Source organism: Hemicordylus capensis, chromosome 6 (genome assembly GCF_027244095.1).
Source record: "Hemicordylus capensis ecotype Gifberg chromosome 6, rHemCap1.1.pri, whole genome shotgun sequence".
NCBI classification, from domain to species: Eukaryota; Metazoa; Chordata; class Lepidosauria; order Squamata; family Cordylidae; genus Hemicordylus; species Hemicordylus capensis.
The window spans coordinates 692,278-714,210 of NC_069662.1; the positions used below are offsets into that span (position 1 = coordinate 692,278).

The following is a 21,933-nucleotide window of genomic DNA, read 5'->3' on the forward strand; positions in this document are numbered from 1 at the left end:
CAGGGGGGCGGTGGAGGGGCGGGCAGTGGGGCCGTCCGGGAGGGCCGTGTGGCTCTCGGGGGCTTCAGACTCTCCTCCCCCCTTCCCACCATCCCCCACCGCCCTGCACTTAGCCTGGAAGAGCATGACGGGGCCCCCCTTTTCCTTGGGGGGCGCCTGGCACCGCACACTCTCGGGGTCGTTCTCCGTGATCTCCTTCGTTTCGCCCGGCTGGCGCGTGTAGATGCTGAGCTCGTTCTCCACGATCCAGTCCCGCAAGTACTCCAGCTGGCAGTCGCAGAGCCAGGGGTTCCCTTCCAGGTAGGCGTAGATCAGGATCAGATCCCTCGGGAAGAAGCCCCTCGGCAGGGCTCGGAGCTGGTTCCGTTCCAGCCGCAGGATCTCCAGCCCCGCCAGCCCCGCCAGCAGCTTCCCCGGCAGCTCCTCCAGCAGGTTGTCCGACAGGTCCAGGTCCTTGAGCTTGGCCAGGCCCTGGAAGGCTCCTGGGGGCAGCCTCCGGAGCCGGTTCCCCTGGAGCTCCAGCTCCTGCAGCGTGGCCAGGCCCCGGAAGGCCCCCTCGGGCAGCTGGGAGAGGGCGTTGTGGCCCAGGGCCAGGCGGACGAGCCCAGGCAGGCCCTCCAGGGCGGGCAGGCGCTCCAGGGCGTTGTGGGAGAGAGCCAGCTGCTGGAGGCAGGGCAGGGGGGCGCCGGTCTGCAGGGCCACCAGGCTGTTGTTAGACAGGTCCAGCTCCGTCAGGTTCTTCAGGTGCTGGAAGGAGGCCATGGAGACGCGGGCCAGGCAGTTGGAGGCCAGCAGCAAGAGGCCAGTGTCCGGGGGCAGCCCTTGTGGGACACTGGAGAGCCCCTTCCCCTCGCAGCTCACCTGCAGCAGGTCCTTGACCGCGTTCATCTCTGATTCGCAGAGCCCCGTGAGGTTCACAGCCCCTGCCAGGGCCAGGAGAGGCAGGAGAGGCAGGAGGCGAGGGCCCGTGGGGCACGGCAGCATCTACAGGGAGCAGGGAAGAGAGGCTTGGACTCAAGACTGGGTAGTCAGCCTGAGGCAAGGCCCGACAGGGTGCTCAGCCTTGCTGATGCCATGTTTGAGGCCTGCTTGGTCACATCTGGAATGTGTGACAGAACCAAGAGAATGCCTCTGAGCATATGCAGAATGCTTTTTCTCCCACTGGCCAGCTGCAACCACCCCCATCACCCACCCAGCCCCTTTGCATCGGAGACAAGGGCCATCGTGACTTCCAGTGACAATGGTTTTTGAGTTCTCAGACGGAACAAAGGCAGTCTCTACCCGTATCCAAACCCATAGCCAGAGGGAATACTTGTCTGCTGGGCTGGAAAGGGACGGTTGCTCTCCTCCTGCTAAATGGAAAGAGTCACCGCTTGTCCCAGTGGGCAAGGGTCCAGAGGTCAGAGTGTCTGCTTGTTGAGCTCCTTCTTCACCCTCAAACTCTCTCCAGCTTTTTTCCCCCTTCCCCAACTCACAGGCTTGATAATAAGGAAGTAGCTTCTTCTTCTGAGTCAGATCCTTGGTCTATCTAAGTCAGTATGGTCTGCTCTGAACTGGCAGCAGATCTCCAAAATTGTTACCAGACAACCTCCTTTTCTCCTGCTTTTTGGGAAGCTCTGGCTTCCTGTGCAAGCAAGCAAGCAAGCAAGCAAGCAGAGCATCGACAGGTATTTGGTGTCTGGAGGAAAAACTGGTCTCTCTTTGGATCAAGCTGCTGTGCTATGCAAACACTGAACTGGTACAAAAGGACACACACACACACACACACACACACACACTGCATTCTCAGTCATGCCAGAGTTCCTGATCCAGCACAGAAGTCCTTAAAAAGCTCCCTGAGAACCAGAGAGAAACACCCCAGAATGCAACCTGGGCCAAGTCCTCACTCAGTTAAGTAGATTCAGTGCAAGAAAGCCCTGTTGTTATGTGTTTCCTCTGAATAGCAATAGAGTTCCCCCATTGTATGTTAACGTTTTCCTTGGAGTTCCCCCATTGTATGTTGGAGTTCCCCCATTGTATGTTAACCTGGGCCAAGTCCTCACTCAGTTAAGTAGATTCAGTGCAAGAAAGCCCTGTTGCTATGTGTTTCCTCTGAATAGCAACTACCACACCCACACCTTCTCCCAGGCAGGTACCTGGAGTTCCCCCATTGTATGTTAACGTTTTCCTGTCTTTGGAACTTTGCAGAGGGCAGACTCCCGAGGCCCCTGCAAGATGTCTACTGAAGTCTTTTTTAATGGGAGCTTGGGGACAAGAGCTACCCAGCTGAGCCCCCACCTGTGTGCTCAACATTCCCCCCTAAGCTTAATCACTGGACTGCAGAGTCCCTAAGGTGGAAGCCTGGACCACAAGGTTCAGAATCGCTGAGCTGAGCTGAGCACATCTAAACAATTAGCAATTCATAGATCTATTACTCATCTCGAAACCTCAACGTTTTCCAGATAATTCAGCCAGAACGAATAGTGAGCTGAGTACTGGCATCATTGTCATTTTTGGTGGCTGGCCCTGGCATAGTCTCTATGGAGGAACTTGGGGTTGTAGGTGCTCGTTCCTCATCTGAAAGTTGTACATTCTCAGGTATGACAAGGAGATGCCTGCAATTTCTGTTGAATGTTCCACTCTCTGTCTCAACTGAATATGAACTGGGTGTTTCTCTCCTCCCTACAATGGTAGCAGGAGTCTGCCATGACTTTTCTCCATCATGTTTTATATAGATTCTGTTTCCAGGCTGTAAGGTTGGTAGTGGTTGTACTGCATGCCACCTATTGTAAAAACATCCATAGCTGTCCTTGGCTTTGTGATCTGAAGATGCAACTTTGTGCAAATCAGGCCACCCTGGAGCCAGATTTTTCTCTAGGGTTGGAGCCGATGTTCTGATTTGTCTGCCCATTCTGCTGGGCTATATCCAGTAGCTATCAGTGCTGTGGACCTGTAGCTCAGCAGAGCAAGATGTGGATCATCCTGGCGCAAGATTTTCTTAGCAGTCTGTACTGCCCTCTCTGCTTCCCTATTTGCCTGAGGGTAGTGAGGACTCCATGTTACTGTAGTAACATGGTTAAAGTTAAATGATGTGCAAAAGAGCTTGAATTCCGCTGCTGTAAACTGAGGCACATTATCTGTCACAAGATTTTCTAGGATGCCAAAACAGGCAAAAGTGTTCTTCAGTTGTGTAATGATGCTGCAACATGTGATAGTGGACAAGGAAAGTATCTCAATATATCTGGAAAAATAGTCTATGATGATCAAGTAGTGTTGGCCTTGAAATTCACACAGGTCTGCAGTAAGTCTCTTCCAAGGTCTAGTAGGCAAGGGTGTGGTAATTAAAGGCTCTTTTCATTGAGTTGGTCTATTCCTTCTGCAAAAATCACAAGATGAGACCTTGGTCTTTAAGTAATTTCTGATATCAGGCCACCATACCATCTGCTTGGCATGCTCACAGCATTTGGTTAAGCCCTGATGGCCTTGGTGAATCAGTTCTAGGAGTTCTTTCCTCATTCTTTGCAGCACAGCAATACGATTTTCTTTTGTTATTAATCCATCTGATTCACTGAGTTGGCCACGTTCACCAAAGTATCGCTTAGATAGCTCTGTTGTGTCACTGATATATTCAGGCCACCCATTTCGAATATACTGCAAGACTTCTTTAAGTTCTAGACCATGTTGAGTAGCTGTTTTCACCGGAAGAAGCTGCTTGTCAGATGTTTCCGTGAAGAGGAGTACTGCATCAACATAAGCTTGAACTTCCTTCTCTAGGTCCTAGGAGTTTTCCTGCTGTATGGGACTATGTGATAAGTTCCAGCTTCCCCCCCAGAACATATTCCGCTATTGGGTTTAACCTCATCATTCTTATCAAAAGATGTTGGCATCATAGTGGTGCTTGATCCAAATCTTTCCCCTTGATTAGGGTTACCAAGGATTTGTGAGCAGTCTGAAGGATGGTAAACCACACAAATATCTGCAGAAGGTTTTGCATGCCCAAACACTGGCTAGACCATAACATTGCATTACGTTGTTCTGTTTCTGTAAGAGTCTGAGAGCAGATGTGACCAGCATCCACTCTGACCCATGTCATTGGAGTAGAACCCCACTCAGTCCATAACGGCTTGCATCGGCACTCACCATTGTAGGCTTGTTAGGATCCTAGAGGTGCAAAACTGGGGCATTTGAGATCATGTCCTCTGTATTCATAAAGGAGGCCTCTTGATCTGCCCCCCCAGCTCCAGGATGTATCGGAACACAGTAGCAAGTTTAGTGGCTGTGTCTCAGTGGAGAAGTCCTGCAGGTATCAACTGCGCTAAGTCACCATTCCTAGAAAGTGTCTCAATTCAGGTTTGCATCCAAAATGATACCACATGACTATTGTGCCCACACCTGGCTTTTTGACACTGTGAATGGGGAGTTTGTACCTGCAAAGGATGGTTATGGACCCCCCTCAGGAGGAGTGTCAGCATGACGAAGAACATACAGATACCTTGGTCACATTGTTTAATTTCGCAGAGGGAGACTGGTAAAATGAGTCCCTGGGAATATGGTACAATACCATATATGTGCATGACCGGGTGGGGATTCTGGTACATAAGACAGCTACTGAAAATGAAACATGCAGGGATGACACGTACACCTGGGGTACTCCCTTTTTGGTATCTATGGCTCAGTATCACCTGTGCCTACCACAGGGATCACTCTTTGGCCAGTGTTTGGTACAGGGGGATGGCAGGTAACTCAGGGTGCTTCAGCCTGAATGGTCGGTGTAAGACATCTCTCAATCGTGGGGAGAAGAAGCTGTGAGGACAGAAATATGGATCAGGCAACTTCCTGACCCTTATCCTGGATGAACCAGGAATGTATTGGCTTTGTGGCCGAACAGCATACAAAGCATTACCTCCTGGGTGGGAGGACCGTTATGCCCCATCCTATTTGGCCCCTTGGGTAGAGGTACACAAGCGTTTGAACGCCTCCAGAGTATTGAATTTGGGGAGCTTTCTGCATTGGGCATCGGACATCAATCCGATAGCAGTGCGAAACACAGGGTTTCACAAGGCCTGGAGGGCAATCTCACCTGGTCAGGGGGTCATTGAATTAGAAAGAGTGATGATCAACATTTCCCAGGCAGTTGAGAAATCGTTTAATGATACTTTGTGCATGTTGTTGGACCTGCAAGCAGAGGTCCAGTCTTTATTTAAGATGGTGTTACAAGACCGAAATGTTTTCAATATGCTCGCTGCCCAACAAGGGGGAGCCTGTGCCCGTTGATGCTATGTGGATAAGTGTTGTTATTATGTGGATAGGAATCAACAATTGAACCAGAAGGCCCAGGAACTTAGGAATGCCCTGCAGGTGTTTCATAACATAGGGATCCAAACAAATTGGGATTCCTGGGGATGGCTTACCAGTTGGTTGCCAGATCTGGGATGGGCTATTTTCTTTGTTTAATTTAAGCCCGGACTCCTGGATCAGCTTTAGGACAAGGGTTAGAGTTCTATCATGCTCTTCTAGTGATGTGCCATGTACTAAAATGTCATCCATGAAAACAATGGCCCCTCTTCTGTCCCTAAGGAGTTCTGTCATCTTCCTCTGGAAGATCTCAGGAGTGTTGGTGATCCCAAAGGGCAAGCGCTGGAAACAGAATCTCCCAAAGGCTGTTACAAATGTTGTTCGTTTGGCACACTAATCTGTCAGAGCTATTTGCCAGAAGCCACTTGAAGCATCTTATTTGGAAAAAACTTTGGCTCTAGTCACTTTTGGAGGTAGATCTTCCAGTGTTGGGTGTACATATTTTTCTCTAACAACTGCTTCATTGAGCCTCTTCAGATTGACACATAGATGGATTTTCCACTTTCCTTTGTGACTGGGACCATTGGGGCACACCAGGGTGCAGGCTCTGTGATTTCTTTCATGATGCCATGTGCCTTCATCCTTTCCAGCTCAATTTCCACTTTGTGGATTATGGGAATGGGAATCCTGCGGGGAGCATGGATACTATATGGCTTAGCCTCTTGGCATAAGACAAGGTCCACAGGGTCTCCCTTGAGTAGGCCAATGTCCCCAAACACTCCTCCCATTTCGCCCACTGCTCCCGTCAGTCCCATTCTGGTGGCTTCTCCATGACTGAGGAGATTGTCCAGGCCGTGGGCTCTAATCACAGAGACAGGAAACTCCTATATTGGCTGCCTTTATGACTGGTTTGTGTGATCAAGTATCCAATACAGCCTAAGGGACCTGCTGGGCTGCGTAGAACAGTCGCTGCTTTGTGCCGTGGGGGAGGATTCTGGAGGCTAGCAGAGGGCGCCTCGGAGATAACTGGGACATCCACGCCTGGATCTATTTTGAAATGTACAGTCTTGCATTAATCATTAAATCCATCCTCCATGCAGTTTCCGTATCTTTGCAAAAATGGAGTCTAAAAGAACAATGAACCTCCGCTTCTGAGGTCACTTCTTGTACCATCTGTGTATGACATGCAATTGCAAAGTGTCCTGTTTTGGAACATTCCTTTCACTGAGCTCCTCTAGCAGGACAAATTCCTCTGATGTTATGCATCCTCCAACATCTTGTACATGCAGACTGGGAGTGTCTGCTTTTGAAATGGCTGGGCTGCTTTGCCTGAGGATTCCTTTGCGGCTCGGACTGGCCCACAAGGCAACAGGGCATATTCCCGGTGCGCCCCACCCGCAGGACGCCCCTGCACCCCAACTCCCACCCTTCATTCCCCATTCGGCTCAAAACCTGGCGCCCTCCCCACAGACATTCCGCAGCCCTCTCAGTGCCCCCAGCCCAGCCCAGCCCTGTTCCTTTGTTTGGCCCTTGCAGCTGAAGACTGCTCGGTGCTTTGATTAGCTCCAGTTGCCTTGCCATTTGCATGGCTTTGTGAAGAGTTAAGTTTTCTGTGAGTTGCATTCGCTCTGACAGCCTTTTATCTAGAATTCCAAGGAAAAGCTTGTCTCTGGGGTGTTCATCCTTCCTCATACGCTCAGTGTTTTCCCCAGATCACTGTGTCCTTTGATAAAAGCAAGTCCTCTTATAGAACACATTACGTTTTGCAATGAAATGGGCATCAAATGTAGCCCAGACAGTCTCATGGTCATCCTTTTGACCCTCTGCAGCAAAGGTAAAGGACTGATAGATGCTGTTTGCTTCCTTTTCCTTGGCATACAGAAGAGAACCTAGTTGCCCAGTGCCGCCTTCTTGGTGGAGCTTTGTGGCTAGTCTGAAGCCAGCAAATCTTTCTCTCCATTCTAGCCCAAGCAGCAGGGTTGGCAAAGTTGGAAGATTCTAGGGCAGGAAAGTCAGCCATTTTGAAAGTCTGTGGATTCAAACTCAGACTTCTGAGATGATGTCATGAGAGCTCCGAAGACATGATAGGTCAAGACCACTTGATTGTGTGATTGTACCACGGTTGCCAACGACTAAGTTTTATGTTGTAGGCCACGGCAGTTTACAAATGAGCGTTATCTCTTGCCTTAAAAGCCTGGCCGCTGTGTTCGTTGCTCCTCTGGAGGACCCCTCCTGTTATCTTCCCAATGTCCAGTCGGCCATCTGCTTGTTGTTGATGCTTGCAAGTTTGGTTTTGAGCAGTTTCCCCCAAATTAGTCCAAATGCTTGCACGTGGAGCACACAAGGGTGTGAGCAAGCGTGGTGGGGGGGGGTCTCAGGCAGGAGGCTTCCTCCTCTCCCACTGCCCAGTCCTTAGCTCTGTGTGGATCGTTCTGTGTGCAATGGCTGCAGCCCCTTCCCCCATTTGATGGCAAAGGAGTGAGGCACAAATGGACTCCATGCCTCCCCCCCCCCGCCAGTGTCTTCATGCTGCCCCCTCATGTTGTTTCCCCAAAGCAAAGGCTGCTGCAAGAGATGCCCTGGGGGTCCCCTTGGGGTGGGCAGACATTCCGGCCTGCCTGGTGGGCTCCTTCTTGGACTCTGTGAGTGTCTGAGTCCCCCGGAATTCTTCTTCAGGCCAGACATTAAGCAAAAAGAGAGAGAACTGTTGCTGGGGAGTGTGGCAGGCAGGGCTGCCTGTCTCTAGCCTTTGCAGGGGCCCAGGCAAGAAACGCCTTGCAGGGAGAGGCCGGCCACGATGCGTCCCAATTAGGCCCATATTGTCTCAGCCCCGCTGGAAGAAGAGCCTCTGTTGATGTGCTGCAGTGGGGCTGCTGGGGGTGGGGGGCACACACATATCTGTAAGCGCAGGATCCTGGACACACCCCCACCGGACAGTCCCACATGGTAGAAAATCTCCCTGGTCTGAGCGAAGGAGGGGAGTCTATGCAGACATTCAGCCAGGTTCTTTGCCTCCTGTTTACTCCCAAGTAAGTCTCTCTGTGCTCAGTAGGACTTACTCCCAAGTGAGTGTGCATAGATTGCTGCCTCCAGTTGCCCCGTCTTGACCACCTACTGATGGGGCTTGGCTGATGGAGATGACACACCCTCCAACCTCGAAGAACCCCATCCAATTTGTTTCCTGTTGACCGGGGCATTGCGGTTGGGGAGGGGCGGCAAACTCCACAAATTCACCCCCCAGCTGTGCTGATCCAAGGACAATCTCCTTTCTCTTGCTCTCTGCCATACAAGGGACCCATCTGTGTGTGTCTGGAGCTAGAGATAACGGAGGGACTTTCCATGTTCAGAGCAAGGGTTGCCTTGGCCCTTCTGTCTGTCTTGGGGACAACCTGAACCCTTTCAGCCAAACGCAGCCTGCAGACTGCCGCCTCCACTCTATCTTCCAGGCTGCAGAAAGCAAAGTGTGCCGTTGAGTCGGTGCCGACTCCTGGCGACCCCAGAGCCCTGTGGTTGTCTTTGGTAGGATACAGGAGGGGTTGACCATTGCCTCCTCCCACGCAGTCTGAGATGATGCCTTTCAGCATCTTCCTGTATCGCCACTGCCCGATAGAGGTGTTTCCCATAGTCTGGGGAACACACCAGCAGGGATTTGAACTGGCAACCCCTGGCCTGCTAGTCAAGTCATTTACCCAAGGCACCATTAGGGGCTTTACACCATGCTCAGAAACACAGTGCTTTGTCCCTCACCCACCCCACTTTCAAAAAAATATTACGTTTTGCTTAAAATCCAGTCTGAAGAAGAGTTCTGGTGAACCCAGAAGCTTGCTCGTGACTTCTTAGCTGGTCTGAACAAAGTGCTTCTCTTGGCCCTTTCCTAGTGGGCCAATGCAGCAGCAGCACCTCCAGTCTTTTAAAAAAAATTATTATTATTTATTTTTAAGTTTTTATTAGCCATGACACAAAACAAACAATCATTGATGAGAAAACAACAGGCATCACTTACAATGGTATCCCTTTTCACACACACACAGAAACTCCAGTTTCTACTTAATTATACAACAGCTTGGTTTAACAATCTTTCCAGATAATAATATAGTTGGAAGGTGGAGAAGGGGCAAAACATTCCTGATTTGTAAATAAGATAAAATCAGACCATGTGGTTTAAAAAAACAGCCTTGGGATTCGCTGGACCCAACCGGAGAGGAATAATGTGGGTCCCTTTTTCCGAGAGAGCCACATGCCCCAGTTGCTGGTGCCAAGTGACAACAAGGGCCACGGTCTGGTTCTCCCAGTGCTGTGCGACTATCAATCCCTTAGATGGCTGCTCTGAATTGGGGCCTGGTGGGCAGAGGGACTGTTGTGGCTGGTGGGGCTGCTCAGGTCAGGGGTCTGCCTTGGAGTGCTGCCACCCCCACCCACCCGCCACTTGCCCCAGGCTTACCTTGTTCCCCAGCAACTCCTGACTCCACTCACAGCTTGTGCCTTTGGCCCCTCGGATCCAACCCACAGCCCAGGCTGCAACTGGCAGAGAAGTGGAAGAGTGTGGCTTCCTGCCTCCCTGCCTCCCTCCCTCCCTGGAAACAGAGGAAGCTGCCAGATACTGAGTCAGACCATTGGTCTATCTAGCTCAGTATTGTCTTCACAGGCTGGTAGTGGCTTCTCCAAGGCTGCAGGCAGGAATCTCTCTCAGCCCTATCTTGGAGATGCTGCCAGGGAGGGGACTTGGAACCGCAGATGCTCTTCCCAGAGTGGCCCCATCATCCCCTGAGGGGGGGAATATCTTGCAGTGCTCACCCTCCTAGTCTCCCATTCAAATGCCACCAGGGAAGACCCTGCTTAGCTTAAGGGGACAAGTCATGCTTGCTATGACAAGACCAGCTCTCCTATCATAACCCAGAGTAAAAACAGCCATTTAAAGCAGGGGGAGCCAGCTTAGCTAAGGGGACCAGTCACTCTTTAAGAACATACAAACATATGGGAGGAGAAGGATCAGGTCAAGGGCCCACCACTCAGACACAGGAACATAGGAAGCTGCCCTATGTTGAGTCAGACTTTTGGTCCACCCCGCTCAGCCTTGTCTGCCCAGACTGGCAGCAGCTTCTCCCAGGTGGCAGGCAGGAGTCTCTCTCAGTTCTGTCTTGGGGAGGCTGCCAGGGAGGGAACTGGGAACCTCCTAGATGCTCTTCCCAGAGTGGCAGCTCCAGCCCCTGCGGAGGGGAATCTCTTCCAGTGCTGCTCACTCTTCTAGTCTCCCACTCAAATGCAACCAGGGCGGACCCTGCTGAGCTCAGGGGACCAGTCAGGCTGGCTGCCACCAGACCAGTGGAGCTGGGTAGCCCTCAGGAGCTGCCCCCCCCCACCCGCACCTGTGAACTCAATGATAGCGACCCCCCCCCAGAGGTCCAGCCCTTCAAGGTGGAAGGCGGCAGCAGCAGCAGCAACATGACCCTGGGGTGCCCTTCAGGGCGAAATGTATCCAGGGACAGCAGGCAGTTTATTATTAGAACCGGAAGACAGCATCCAGTTTTATCTGTGAGGGCCAGACGGAGGAGGAGGAGGAGGAGGAGGAGGAGGAGGCCAGGGGCAGGAGGGAGGGGCTGCTGGCATCGGGGCCGTGGGTTCCCCCTTGCTCTCCCCCTCCCTTCAGGACTCCGGGGTCCTCTGATGGGGGGAGGGTGTCCTGGTGGCCGGGGCGGAGCAGCAGGGGAGGGGCCTGGGCATGCAGGATTCCTCCGGGGGGGGCATAGAAGGGTGGGGGGGCTGGATGCCTGGGTCCTCTGGGAAGCGGGATTAGTGTGGGGCAGCAGAAGCCCCAGAGGGGTGGGGTGGGGCTGGGCCCTGGGAGACAGGCGGGGGCTGCGGCGTGTTGCGGGGGGGAGCTCCGTTGGTGCCTATGGCAGCGTTCCCAGGGATCCCGTGGGGCTGGCCCCTCAGGGTCCTGGCTGGCCCAAGGGTGGCTACCTGGCTGGTGGGGAGGAGCCTGGCCCCTCGGAGGATACAAATGGGAGGTCGTCTCGGGGGCCCTGGCTCAGCCAGGTGGGCCCCCCAACCGCTCAGCCAGCTGCCCCGGCCTAGTCCTGCTCTGGGAGCCATTTTGTTTTATTGACATGTCCATCCCGCTCTTCGTCCAAGGAGCCCAAACCGGCACACAGGGTTACGTTTATCCTCGCAACAACAACCTTGTGAGGTAGGCTGAGAGCAAAGTGACTAGCCTAGAGGCACCCAGCAAGCTTTGCGGCTGAACGGGGATTTGAACTCTGGTCTCTGAACGGGGATTTGAGCCCTGCCGGATCAGGCCCATCTAGCCCAGCCTCCTGTTCCCCACAGTGGCCCACCAGATGCCTCCGGGGAGCCCACAGGCAGGAGGTATGTGCATGGCCTCTCTCTTGCTGCTGTGGCTCCCCTGCAACTGGGATTGAGAGGCATCTTGCCTCGGAGGCTGGAGGTGGCCCACAGCAGCCACCAGACGAGTAGCCACGGATAGAGCTGTCCACCATTTATCGGTCTAAGCCCCTTTTAAAGCCACCAAGCTGGCAGCCGCCACCACATCCCAAGGCAGGGAATTGCATCAGTCAATGGTGCACGGTATGGGAAAAGTCCTTCCACTTGTCGGTCCTCAGTCTCCCAACCTTCAGTCTCATGGGGTGACCCCTGGCTCTCGTGCTGGGAGAGAGGGAGGGCAATGTCTCTCTGCACTTGGGTCTCCCCAGTCCAAGGCCAGCACTCCAGCCCCGACCACACGCTGGCTGTCTCTGGCTCCTTTTGGCACACAGGAGGGAAGGCACCTGGCCCCCACCACGCAGGCCTTGGGGCCCCCTCAAGCCCAGGGCAACCTGCTCAGGCGGCGGCGGGGGGGGGGGCTTCCCCATAGAGACCCCAGAGCCTGGTCTCTGCAGAGCTCTGTCGCTCAGCCATGCCCTGCGGCTGTGGGCACCTCCCAAGGAGCTGAAGTTATGTGGGGCTGCTGGGCAGGGCTGCTTCCAGTCTCGCCCCAACCCCGGCCTGCCTGCCTGCCGGCCGCCCTCTTTGGCCTGGAGATGGAGCCTTCCTTCCCTGCCAGGGGACAGAGAATCCACCAACAGGTGCAGGATGTGGGGTGTGAGTGTGTGTGCATGTGTGGAATCTGAAAGTGAATGCCTCTGAGTCAGGGCGGGGGCTGGGGGGAGAGCTTGTTGGCTGCCCATCCTTGGAAGCCAGAAGCAGCCTCAAAATAACCTCCTTCTGCCCCCTTCCTGCCTGCCTTCCCACCCACCCAAAGTCTGCAAACAAACTCTGGCTGTGCAGGCCAGAAGCCACCATGGGGCGAAGAGTTTGGCTGGGGGCTTTTCTCTGCTGGGGGACCCTCGGTAAGGAAGGGATTTGACGGGCAGTGATCCGGGAGGGTCTTCAGGGGGAGGCCCCCAATGGGGTGTTTGTGGGGGGGTGGTTTGCACACTGGGGGTTTGAGGCTTTGGGCAGGGTGAACTCCGGCCACTGGGGAAGCTGGTTGCCGCTCAGTCCCGGCTGCTCTCAGGGGTGCCCTCCTTTTGTCTCAACCCACCAGGGCTCCTGCAGGCCAACGAAGACATCCGTCTGTTCGAGACCCTTTTTGCCAACTACGACAAGAATACGCGGCCGGTACGTGACGTGGAGGATGTGGTGGAGGTCTCCATCAAACTGACCCTCACCAATCTCATCTCACTGGTAAGGTGGTGGAACTTCACCCTCTCCTTCTGCCTGCCAAGTCAATCCTTGCTTTTGTTCCACACACCGCCCTAGTTTCTCCTGGGCGTTGGCAACCAACAGAAAAGTTTAATGGGGCACCGGAGGGCAGTCCCTTGGCCCGCCCTATTCCTTGCAGGCAGACGGTCCCTGGTTCACTCCCTGGTAGCATCTCCAGGTAGGGCTGGGAAAGACCCCCCCCCGAGCCTGAAACCTTGGAGAGCTGCTGCCTGTCAGAGTAGACAGTACTGCTCTAGACGGAGCAAGAGTCTGACTCAGTATATGGCAGCAGCTTCCTCTGTTCCCTTTGCAGAATGAGAAAGAAGAGACCCTGACCACCAACGTCTGGATTTTACACGTAAGGACCACTCCAGCTACTTCGTGCGACCCAGGATGGGGGCCCTGCTCCTTCCTCTTGGGCATCCTGTGGCTGCACCTCCCCAGCTGAATCAGCCTGCTTGAGTGGGCGACTTCACTGCCCACTGCAATAATCTGCCTCTAAAGAAGAAGTCCCACCCGCCTTCCCCTAAAGCTGGGTGGAGCTCCCAGCCTGGGGCGTTCCAGCTGTTCCTGAACGATAACCCCATTGTGTCCGGGACTGATGGGAGATGTCGTTCAGCAACACCTGGCATGCCACAGGTGGGGAACCCCCAGCCGCCGCCCCCCAACTGTTGGGCTTTGAGGGCGGCTTCCCCCAGGCCAGGGGTCCTGGGGAGGGCAGAAGAGGCCATGTCTGCCCCTGGGTCGGAGGCTCTTTGGCCTCCCCACCCTTCCAGGTCGGACCCACACCCCCTCCTCACCCCCACCCCCACCTCAAATCCTCCCAGGAATGGGTGGACCACCGGCTGGACTTCAGCACTGAAGACTTTGGCGGGGTGCCCGTCCTGCAGGTGCCGGCCGACATGGTGTGGCTGCCAGACATTGTCCTGGAGAACAAGTGAGTGCAGGCGCGGGGGGGGGGGCATTTGCAGGTGGGGAGGGGGCTGCCCCGTCAAGAGCACCCTGGGCCCAAATGCCCCCTGCCGCTTCTTCTCCCCCCGCAGCATTGACGGCCAGTTTGATGTGGCCTATTTCGCCAACGTCCTGATCTACCCCGGCGGGAACATGTACTGGCTGCCGCCCGCCATCTTCCGCAGCACCTGCGCCATCGAGGTCACCTTCTTCCCCTTTGACTGGCAGAACTGCTCCCTCGTCTTCCGGTGAGGCCCCTCCTGCGGCTGCTGGGCTGGCCGGGGAAGCTCTTGCGGACTGCGCTCAGGAGTAGCTGCGGGGGGGGGGGCGGCTGCTGCTGCCGCCACCCACAGAGGCCAGGGACTCCCTCTGCTGCCCCCCTGGGCAGAGGCTGGGGGCGAATGTCTTAGGCCCTGGCTGAACCGCCATTTGCGGCGGGGGCTGGCTGGGGGGGCCCCAGGGGGCTGGACCGTGGCGCTTCTCCTGGAAAGAGGGGTGAGCTTGTGATGAGCCACAGGTCACTCTTTCTCTTCGGACTGCAGCATTGGATCCAGCCACTGGTTAGGGGAGTTGTTTTCCCCACTAAAACACAGGAACAACGTAGGAACCGAGGAAGCTGCCATCGACTGAGTCAGACCCTTGGTCTATCTAGCTCAATATCGTCTTCACAGACTGGCAGCGGCTCCTCCAAGGTTGCAGGCAGGAAGAGTCTCTCTCCCAGCCCTATCTCGTTGGAGATGCTGCCAGGGAGGGGACTGGGAACCTTCTGCTCTTTCCTGAGCGGCTCCATCCCCTAAGGGAGGGAATCTCTTCCAGTGCTCACCCTCCTAGTCTCCCATTCAGATGCAGCCAGGGCGGACCCTGCTTAGCTATGGGGACCAGTCATGCTGGCTCCCACCAGACCAGCTCTCCTCCCCCTCCTCCTGCTTTTGTGATCCTGCATGTGGCTTTTCAGCCGGTTCTAGCTCGCTGTTGCTGTTGCCAGAATGCTCCCTCCTGCACTGCTTCTGTTTCTTTTTCTTCTACTACTACTACTACAAATATTTATATACCACTTTTCAACAAAAGTTTCCAAAGCAGTTTACATAGAGAAATAATAAATAAATAAGATGGATCCCACAATCTAAACAGAAATGTAAGATAGACACCAGCAGCAGTCACTGGAGGTCCTGTCCTGGGGCTGGAGAGGGCCAGTTGCTCTCCCCCCGCTAAATACAGAGAATCGCCATGTTTTAGAAGTGCCTCTTTGCCCAGTGAGCAGGGGTTAAAGCCGGGGTTCCCAAGCTGGGGGGCTCCAGATGTTGCGGGGGGAGGGGAGTTGTAGTTCAGCAACATCTGGAGGGCCACAGGTTGGGAACCTCTGCTTTAAAGGACTGTTAAATTTCTGGAGGATGACCTCTTAGTCAATTCAGCCCGGCCATCAGTTGCTCCTGGCCGCATTGCTTTAAACTAACGGCTGTTTCCAAAGCGCCCAGCAGTCGACTAAGCGGGAGGTGAACAGGGCATTTTCCAGACTACGAGATTTGCAACAGTTAATGTGTTGCAAACTGTGACGGACGAGAGCAACAATTTCAAAACGAGAGCAAAGGGCTGTTGAATGCTTCATTGTAAGCTGGTGGCCCTTCCTATTTCCTGACTGCTGCAATTTATTTTCCATCCATATTCTCCCTGAAACACATTTACCTGCCCCTCCTCCTGCTCCATTTGGGGCCAATGGAGTCGTGGGGTGCGTGTGGCCTGAGGATGGATAGAGAGAGAAAGAGAGATAATTTCTCAGCTGCCTTGTGCTGATCCGCCAGCAGGGGGAGGTGCTGTTCCAAACCCAAACCCTTTTGTTGTTGCTTCCTTGCGCAAGTGATTCCAGGAATTTATTATTTATTTCAAGATGCGGGGAGCAAAAGGGAAGCAGCAGCAGCCGCCTCCTCAGCCGGTGCCCCGGGCAGAGCCTGGCCGTGGCGGTGGGACCCTTTCTCCTCTCCGCCACCGTTGCCCTCCCCTGGTCGCTGCCCTCCTCCTGCCGGGCCTTCTCCTGGGGAGGGGGGGGGGCTGCGACGCGCCTCCAGAGAAATAAAGAGGAGGAAAGAGGGGGGGAGGGGAGGGGAGGGCTGTGGGATTGCACAGAAGTCAGTGGATCCTGATTCAGTTCAATGGGCTTCCTTTTAAGCAAGTGACTGTTCTCTCTCCCTGCCCTTTGCCTTGTAGTAAGCAAGTGGGATTGCACAGAAGGAAATGATTTAGTTCAATGGGCTTCCTCTGCAGTAAAAAGTGCACGAGAAAGGCTTGGATTCAGAAATTTGCTCAGCTGCTCTCTCCTCCCTTCTGTGTTGACAAGCTCAAGTTATATTGGAAGCAAGTGGGGGAGGGGGGAGGTGTGGGGTTTGGGATCTGTGGGGAGGAAAGGAGGGGGAAGCCCAGAGTCCTCCCTGCCTGCTTCTCTCCCCGTGCTGAGGGGGCGGAGGAGGCAAGCACGGGTGGGGCGGGGGGGGCAAAGAACTGTCCATACTGCAACATGCTACCACACATAAAGTGCGGGGCAAGGCTCCCTGCAACGGAAAATACAGCTACTTTCCTGCAGCACATTTACAAAGTTGTAGGGCAGAAACGCACCATTAACGTTCGAATCGAGGCATGGGGAATGTGAACGGCACCCTGCTGACAAGGCAGCACCACCGATGTGGGGAAACGGGCAATAGGGAGGAGGGGCACGTAGTGGATGCGTGGTGAGGACGCTGCAGCGCGTCATCTGGAAAACACCCGGAGTTGTCTGTCCAGAGCTCCGTGAGGCAGCAGGGCTTGGAGACAAGGGCCGAGATCCTCCTTGGGGACCCTCCCTAGAACGGGGTGGGCAGTCTTGGCCCTCCAGCTCTTTGGGGACTAAAACTCTCAATTTATTGTGGCGGGGGGGGGGTGCTGGGAGTTGTAGGTCAACAACAGCTGGAGGGCCGCGTTTGCCCAGCCCTGCCCTAGAGAGTACCCCCGACTTTCTCTCTAGAAGGATGGCAAAGCATGCTGGCAAGCGGGGCTCTCGCCATGTGAATGTGGGGCGGCCCACCCGCCAAAAGAGGATTTGCCCGGATATTCCGCTGGGTCTCTCTTGGGCAGCCAAGAGGCCCCCCCCCCCGGTGTCGAGCCTGTCCCCTCCGTCTCCCTCCGTCTGACTCTGCCCTGCTCTCCCCTCAGGTCCAAAACATACAACGCCAAGGAGGTGCAGCTCGGCTTCAGCACTGGCGACTCGGGGGAGTTGGTGGAGCAGGTCGATATTGACCCAGAAGCTTTCACGGGTAGGCAGCAGCCGTGGAGGCCGAGCTCTGCCGTGGCTCAGGGCCAGCCTGCACCCGCTTCCCCCTGCCTTGGTGCTGGCAAGTCTGGCAGGAGCAGTTGGACCCAGGCCAGGCCCCGACTGCTGTTTCCAGGCCCCTGGGAACAGAGCCCAGCTGCCTGGGTCAGGCCAGAGTCCTGCTTCTTCCCACAATGGCCAACCAGACGCCCAAGTGGCAGGAAAGCAGGAGACAGGCGGCCTCTGCACGTGGAGGTCCCTGCTTTGCTGTTTGCTCTGCAGTCGCTGGGATTGGGAGGTAGACCTCCTCTCCACATGGAGGTTCCATATGGCCATCATGACTCATAGTCACTGGGAAACCACCCCTCCCTCAATCAGCCTGTCCATCTTGAGTCCATGGGTTCCATAGACTAATGATCTGCTGTGGGAAGAAGCCTGTCCTTTGTCCTGCCAATCCATTTCACTGAAGCACCTGGGAGAGACACCCCCCCGCCCCAGAATGGTAGAAGCCTCAGCCCCCCCCCCCCGGCACAGGCCACATCTTTCTCCGCTGAGCAGTGTGGGCCTGGCCTGTGGGGGGGGGGCTGCTCCTGGGCGTCCTGTCCGTCTGGCCCACCCACAGAGCAGCAAAGGGCCACCCCAAGCACCACAGGACTTGGTGGCCATCCTCCCTGCATCCTGCTGGAGGAGCACCTGCTTGCCTGCGCCCACTGTGCCCCCATGCCCGGGGGTGTGTGTGTGTGTCTCTGCCTCCTGTCCAGAGAATGGCGAGTGGGCGATCCAGCACCGACCGGCCCGCAAGGTGCTGGCCCCCATGTCTGGCCCGGAGGCTCCCGGCTACTCGGAGATCCACTACTTCCTGATCATCCAGCGCAAGCCCCTCTTCTACATCATCAACATCATCATCCCCTGCGTGCTCATCTCCTCCCTGGTGGTGCTCGTCTACTTCCTGCCCGCTGAGGGTGAGCCTCCCGGGGGGGGCTGGGGGGGCCTGTGGCCATGGGCAAGTGGGAGGGGGCGGGGCTCTGGGAGGAGGTGTGTGGCGCACATGTGCTCAAGGAGGAGGAGCACAAGGAACAGGGCCCAGCGTCACAAGGGCCACGCTCTACAGGTATGCACGAGGGGGAGGGCACAACCGCGACTGGGGGGGGATCACATTATGGACTGCTGTATCGGGGGAGGGGGGCTTTTAGAGGGAAAACCTGGGGGCTGATGGCATCCCATAATGGTGCGTGGGAAATGCCACGGGGGGGAGAGATGGCCTGAGGCTTGCAGAGCTCTTCAGCAGGGTCTCTGCCCCACAGCTGGGGGCCAGAAGTGTACCGTGAGCATCTCGGTGCTGCTGGCCCAGACGGTCTTCCTGTTCCTGATTGCACAGAAGGTGCCGGAGACCTCGCTCAGCGTGCCCCTCATTGGCAAGTGAGTGTCCCCATCCTGGCCACAGGGCCCCCTGGCTCCCGGAAGGGTGGCGGGGCCCTGGGAGGGGGGTCAGCACCAGGGGGCCAGGCTGCCGGAGTTCTCTAGAAGTTGTGGGGCAGGTGGGCGTGGGGAGTGGGTCGGGGCACTCTGCAGTGGGGTAGGGCATTTGGAGGAGAAGTGTGGCATTTCCTGGGAGCCGGCTGCTGCTGGTGGTGTGGGGCACAGCTGGGAGGATGCCCACCCCTGTCCCTGGCCTTCTCCCCCCACCTCCCTCCCTCCCTCCGGCAGGTACCTGCTCTTTGTGATGGGGGTGGCCACCCTGATCGTCATGAACTGCGTCATTGTGCTGAACGTGTCGCTGCGCAGCCCCAGCACCCACACCATGTCGGAGGGTCTCAAGCACGTGAGGAGGGGGCTGCGCTTGTGGGAGGGGGGGGGAGAGCCAGGCCGCTGGGAGGGGAAGCCGGGGGGGCGGGGTATGAGGCCCTCTGCCTCATTGTTCTCCCCTGTCAGGCCCCAGGGCCAGTGGCAGCCCTGAGTGTGGCTCCCTGACCAGGCTGCACAGCTCCACCTGATGAATGGGCAGCCTGCAGGCAGCAGCCTGGCTCTCATTAATGCACGGGCCGGGTGGGATGGGGGGAACAGGCGCTGTGGGCCTGCCGGGAACCAGCGGCAGCGGCACCTCCTCTGGGGATTTGCTCCCTTTGAAGGGCAGCCACTTTGGGGCCTCCTTCTCCAAAGGCGGCTGACCTTGGAGAGGACTCGAAAGGCCGAGCTACCAAGAAGGGGGCTTCCCGGGGGGCGCGTCTCCGGCTCCCGTCCTCTGAACACGTGGCTTCTGCCTCCCCCGCCCCCCCCCCCACCCCCGGCCAGGTCTTCCTGGAGGTCCTTCCTCGGTACTTGGGCTCCAACTTGGAGCCAGCCGGAGACGACCCCTGGGACGCCCCCCGCCCGCGCCGACGCAGCTCCTTCGGGATCATGCTGAAGGCGGAGGAATACATCCTGAAGAAGCCCCGCAGCGAACTCCTCTTCGAACACCAAAGCCGGCGCCACGGACTGCGCAGGGAGCCTGGACTCCGGATGCTCCGTGAGGAGGGGGCTGCGGGGCAGGAGGGGTCCGGAGCGGGAATCCCCGGGAGGCGGGGCGCCCAGGCTGTGGGGTTCAATGTGCGCATGCTTGTAAAGACCCAGGCTTCTGGGTCTTGCATCTGTATACCTGGATATTATTTGGCAATATGGTGAGAACACTGGCCCAGCTCACAGGGCTGTTTGCAAGAGTTTTGCTTGCTTGGAAAGTATAAAAGTATATAAAAAGGGCTTCAGTGCCGCCTAGTGGGTGGCGGTGCTTCTCGGGCTTCCTTCGCTGCTTTGCGCATCCGTCCCTCATCCCCTGCGCAGCATCCTCGAAGGGTCTTTGCCATCTCGCGGGGGGGGGGCGGCCTGAGGCTGCACTCTTGCAGAGGACGGATAGCAGACCTCTGGGTACCTTGTGCCCTTTTAGGGCCTGCATCTGTCTCGTGGCTAATCTCTGCAGCGCCACAGAATGGACATACTGAGCACAGCCAAGCCCCGGAGAAGAGACCCTCCTATGAACCACCTCCCCCACCCCAAAGCACCCTCCATCCTAGCTCACGATTGCTGGTTTCAGTTTGCTTTTAGTTGAAAACGTGTCCTTCCTTTTTGAGGTACCCCTCTAGTTTAGGGCTGTCACCTGATTAAGGAAATTCTAGGGTCAATGAATCATTCTAGAAGACCAAGAATCCCTTAATCCGTTAAGTTTGCACATGGGTAAAAGCAATAATTCTGAAGCAAGAATTCCTCCTCTCTGTTTAGGTGCTTCTTCAGTAGGTCTCAGACATACTCTCAGAAGAGGCATTCCTTGCTGGGTGAGAGAGAATGGGAATGCCTCTTCAGATGGTGCTTTTCAACTGCAGTGTTTACGCTTTGTATTTAAAATGAGTTTCCAACAAAAAAATCTGCTGCCCAATAAATCAGGGTCACCTAGTTTTTAGTCAGTTAAACAATTTCAACTGAATAGTCATACCCACTGATTACATGCTGACTTCTTAAGCAGTGCCCAAGTACTTAGGTGCTCCAGGGGCATCCCCTTCGAGGGAATCCTGATCAGTTTCTTTTCCTCCGCTAATATGGTCCCCACATGCGATCAGAGGGAGGGGGCGGCAGGGGGAGGAGTGTTGACCAACAGCGCCGGTTTCTCTGAGCTGCAAAAAGGCCAGTTTGCTGGGAGAAAAGCTGACCTTGCCCCGAAGGGCGGGGAAGGGCCAGAGGTTCCTGGCAGGGGTGGGGGTCTCTCGCTTGCATGCTCTTGGCCTTCCAAAGAGCAAGCAGTTGGCAAAGATGCTTCAGCTCTCTGGGGGAAGAGTGTTTGCGGGCAGGACCTGGGCGTTCTTCTTCTTGAGTCGGCCTCTCTTCTCCCTGCCCCCTAGATGGCATTGATGTGGGGCTGACCCACACCTTGTATAAGAACCTGGCCAGCATGGCGCCAGAGATCAAGGAGTGTGTGGACGCCTGCAACTTTATCGCGGAGAGCACCAAGGACCAAAGTGCAGACAGTGCTGTAAGTCAGCCTGCTCCTTAGAGCGGGGGGGCGGCCTTGGTTTCCACCAGAGCCTGGCCGGCACCCTGACCCCCTTCCTTGGCTGGTCTCCCTGCAGGAGGTGGAGAACTGGGTGCTGATCGGACAGATGATGGACAAGCTCTGCTTCTGGGCCGCCATCTTGCTCTTCACCATCGGGACTCTTGCCATCTTCCTCACGGGATACCTCAACACGGTGCCCGACGACCCCTTCCCTACGCGGGAAGCCCAGTAAAGCAGGCCCCACCCCGGAGGGCAGGGAGGGCTTTCCCCAGGCGGATGCAAGCGCTGGGTCTTCTCGCTGGACAGGGGTGCTCTGCCCCCTTGAGCACCGCCCCCCCACACACACACACACTCCGCTTCTGAGGCCAAGCTCTGGAACTCGGTGGTGTGCCTGTCCTAGCCCACCTGGTCTCAATAAAAGAGTGGCATTGCTTTGGAGCCCCGTCTCCAGTTCCAGGCACAGCATTTCAAGGGGGCGGCTGGTGACGGAGGGGGGCAGCCGCGCTGGGTGTGGCTCTCGGGGGCAGTGGAAGCAGCTGGGGGCGAGAGTTGGCTTCACGTGGCCAAAGGGCTGACCCGTCCGGGTGCTCCCAAGGGGTTGGAAGGACAAGCAGGCCGGGCCAGGCATGAGGCCACCAGTCCTGACTGCAAGAGCTGTCTGGCCGTGGAACAGTCTGCCTCATGAAGCAGGGGGCTTCCTTCTTTTTGGATT

At 56.0% G+C, this 21,933-nt stretch overlaps 2 protein-coding genes across 4 annotated transcripts; one reads left to right on the forward strand and one right to left on the reverse strand.

The window, feature by feature from the left end:
- Positions 1 to 114: 114 nt before the first annotated feature.
- GP1BA (glycoprotein Ib platelet subunit alpha) lies at positions 115 to 9,798 on the reverse strand (the record flags this gene model as incomplete). The annotated part of the gene is made up of 2 exons (XM_053260849.1): positions 9,716 to 9,798; positions 115 to 984 (listed from the first exon to the last, which is right to left on the reverse strand). A coding segment is annotated over exon 2 (870 nt), but the record flags the coding sequence as incomplete, so codon positions are not given.
- A 2,706-nt stretch (positions 9,799 to 12,504) lies between these two features.
- Positions 12,505 to 21,659, forward strand: CHRNE (cholinergic receptor nicotinic epsilon subunit). 3 transcript variants are annotated; one of them, XM_053259496.1, is made up of 12 exons: positions 12,505 to 12,620; positions 12,818 to 12,957; positions 13,289 to 13,333; positions 13,803 to 13,912; positions 14,019 to 14,174; positions 17,107 to 17,207; positions 17,965 to 18,165; positions 18,508 to 18,622; positions 18,911 to 19,025; positions 19,496 to 19,709; positions 21,070 to 21,200; positions 21,298 to 21,659. In XM_053259496.1, exons 1-12 carry the CDS (start codon positions 12,572 to 12,574, stop codon positions 21,451 to 21,453), a joined length of 1,533 nt encoding a protein of 510 aa, XP_053115471.1. In that variant the 5' UTR covers positions 12,505 to 12,571; the 3' UTR covers positions 21,454 to 21,659. The 3 variants fall into 3 exon arrangements, with proteins under 3 accessions (XP_053115471.1, XP_053115473.1, XP_053115474.1); XM_053259498.1 differs by having other exon boundaries at positions 12,818 to 12,891; XM_053259499.1 differs by lacking the exon at positions 14,019 to 14,174.
- Positions 21,660 to 21,933: the final 274 nt, after the last annotated feature.

Excerpts from the sequence above, each read along its gene's own strand:
- CHRNE (XM_053259496.1), top strand. The coding sequence starts at position 12,572 with ATGGGGCGAAGAGTTTGGCTGGGGGCTTTTCTCTGCTGGGGGACCCTC. Across the intron at positions 13,913-14,018 it reads GACATTGTCCTGGAGAACAA|CATTGACGGCCAGTTTGATG; the intron begins GTGAGTGCAGGC and ends CTCCCCCCGCAG. Across the intron at positions 18,166-18,507 it reads CTACTTCCTGCCCGCTGAGG|CTGGGGGCCAGAAGTGTACC; the intron begins GTGAGCCTCCCG and ends TCTGCCCCACAG.